Genomic DNA, 2,157 nt, shown 5'->3' with positions numbered 1-2,157 from the left:
CAGGGAGATTTCGATACAAGGCTTCCAGGATCAACTCATCGTGCCAGGGTCCCCCTCGAACGAGAGCTGGGTCCACTCATCGCTGCTAAAGACCGAGGGGTGCGCCACATCGCTGCGTGCGCTCAGGGGTGCGCCCTACTGCGCCGTCCACCACATCGGGGCTATAGCCTAGCTCTGATACCACTTGTAAGGATCCTATAGCCCAAACACAATGTCCTGCAATATAAGCTCAAGAGTCCATCCTTTTCTAAAACCAATTGGTGATAGAGGGACTTCCCCTTAGACTTATATACATACATTTGTTTTATCCCATGACCGATGTGGGACTTTGGTTTGCACCCTTACATGGGTTTCATTGGTTATTAACAAAATTTGTTAATTGTTGTGATACGCTTATGCAATTTTTTTTATAAAACCATTAGCATGTCTGCTTTCACTTTATGGTTACAGGTAATATCTTCTTAATGTTAGAAAATTTTCACTTTATATAAATTATTCTGTAATTTGTAATGTTAAGGTTACATGGTCGTTAAAGGATGCGGCACTGAATTTGGGTACTGTTTCAAATTTTCAATATTAATATTTTGTAAGTTTATGGTTTTATTTATATATTCTACAGTTGTTAAACGTAAACATATATGTGGTGTTCCATTAGTATTTTTGAATTTTTATAATTCAATTATAGAAATTCAATCAGAGATTTTGAATTTGAGATTTTCCGTTTCAGTATCTCTTGGATTTCTTTTTACTTCGTGTAGTATAATTGTATAAGGTTTGCATCTGCTTCGAATGTTTTTTTTACTCATATGTAATGATTATTTGTTTCTTGCATATTATCTGTTTGATGAAATGCTTAAATGAAATATAACTTTTATAAATTGTGTTTGGTTTAACATCAATTGTGTATGAAATTTGTAAGCATCCGTTGTTATTATTCTTTCGAATTAAGTAGGAGAAGTTAACACCAACACTTTTACCGGACATCTGAAACATTTTATTTACGTGTATATCAATATAATGCAACTATATCTATGTATGAGCTACAGTAATGAATACATGAAGTACAGTAAGGAACTGAATGTCAGAGTATCAATTGAAACAACTAATGAATGTATAAACTACACTAAGGAACTGAATGTCAAAGTATCAACTGAAACAACTGAGAACTATTTTTAATAGATATATTGTTGTGCTATAATATTAATCACATTAGTTTTTAATAGAACTATTTTCTATAGATTATAGATTAAGGTAGCAATTTATCACAGTTTTTTTTTAATCAAACCCGTGAATTCACGGTCGCTAAACTAGTTCCTCTTCATTTCACTCTTTTCTCCCTAAAAATTCTCTAGAACAAAGTGTCACTGATAGACTCCACAAAATTGAGCGAAAATGGAATTAGCTACAAAAGCAATTGAATTAGCCAACAAAGCAGCAAGCAACAACACAGTAATCAACGCGTTCTTGTTGAGTGCATTCGCAGGGTTGACCTTTAGATCGTTTAACCAACAAAGACAAATTGAAACCCTAGAATCACAAAGGGATTCACTTGTGAAATCAAACAAATCATTGAGACAAACTATCTGGAATTGGAGACAAAAACTCTATGCTGATGCTGAATCTGATAAGAAACCTGTTGTTTCACTTTCTAAACTTAAATCCATTTACGGTGAAGTTCCCACAGTTTCTGAAGCCGGTTAGTCTTATGAATTCCATTTGTGTAAGCAAAATAATCTGTTATTTTATGGCTGTTTCGTTTTGTGATTCAAGCTGATGTATGGATGTTAGTTGAAATTCTGTTTTGGGTTTGTATAAAATGATTGTGGTTTTAATCTTGTGATTATTATTTAGGACCAATATAATTAGTTTAAAATTGAAATGATGAGGTTTAGACTTGTACGAACACTGATGTTTTGAATATTTGATTATAATTAGTTAAATTACCATAAGCAGTTAATCACTTTGAAAATGCCCATCTAAACATCTCTAAGTGAAATTTAGGTGATTAGCTGATTGCTGCAATGTTTTTAAGAAGCAAGTAGAACTAGTAAGAACTGTTTACTCGTTCACCGTGTAAGTTATAGCTCATTATGACCCAAATGTACACATCCTTATAGCTTGTGATGCAGGGAATCCCTTGTAGTTAAAGTGCTCATT

The 2,157-nt window shown here is 33.5% G+C and overlaps 1 protein-coding gene across 1 annotated transcript in view; it reads left to right on the top strand.

Annotated features, from left to right (window-relative positions):
* Positions 1–1,317: 1,317 nt before the first annotated feature.
* The window catches only part of LOC139875464 (uncharacterized), a 1,644-nt gene continuing 804 nt past the window's right edge, over positions 1,318–2,157 (top strand). Inside the window, exon 1 of the mRNA XM_071862802.1 lies at positions 1,318–1,696. Within this exon, the coding sequence (XP_071718903.1) occupies positions 1,393–1,696 (304 nt within the window). The 5' untranslated portion in view covers positions 1,318–1,392. The remainder of the gene's footprint in view (positions 1,697–2,157) is intronic.

The sequence above is a fragment of the Rutidosis leptorrhynchoides genome, chromosome 1, assembly GCF_046630445.1.
Source record: "Rutidosis leptorrhynchoides isolate AG116_Rl617_1_P2 chromosome 1, CSIRO_AGI_Rlap_v1, whole genome shotgun sequence".
Classification (NCBI taxonomy): domain Eukaryota; kingdom Viridiplantae; phylum Streptophyta; class Magnoliopsida; order Asterales; family Asteraceae; genus Rutidosis; species Rutidosis leptorrhynchoides.
This window is presented reverse-complemented; position numbering and strand designations above follow the sequence as displayed.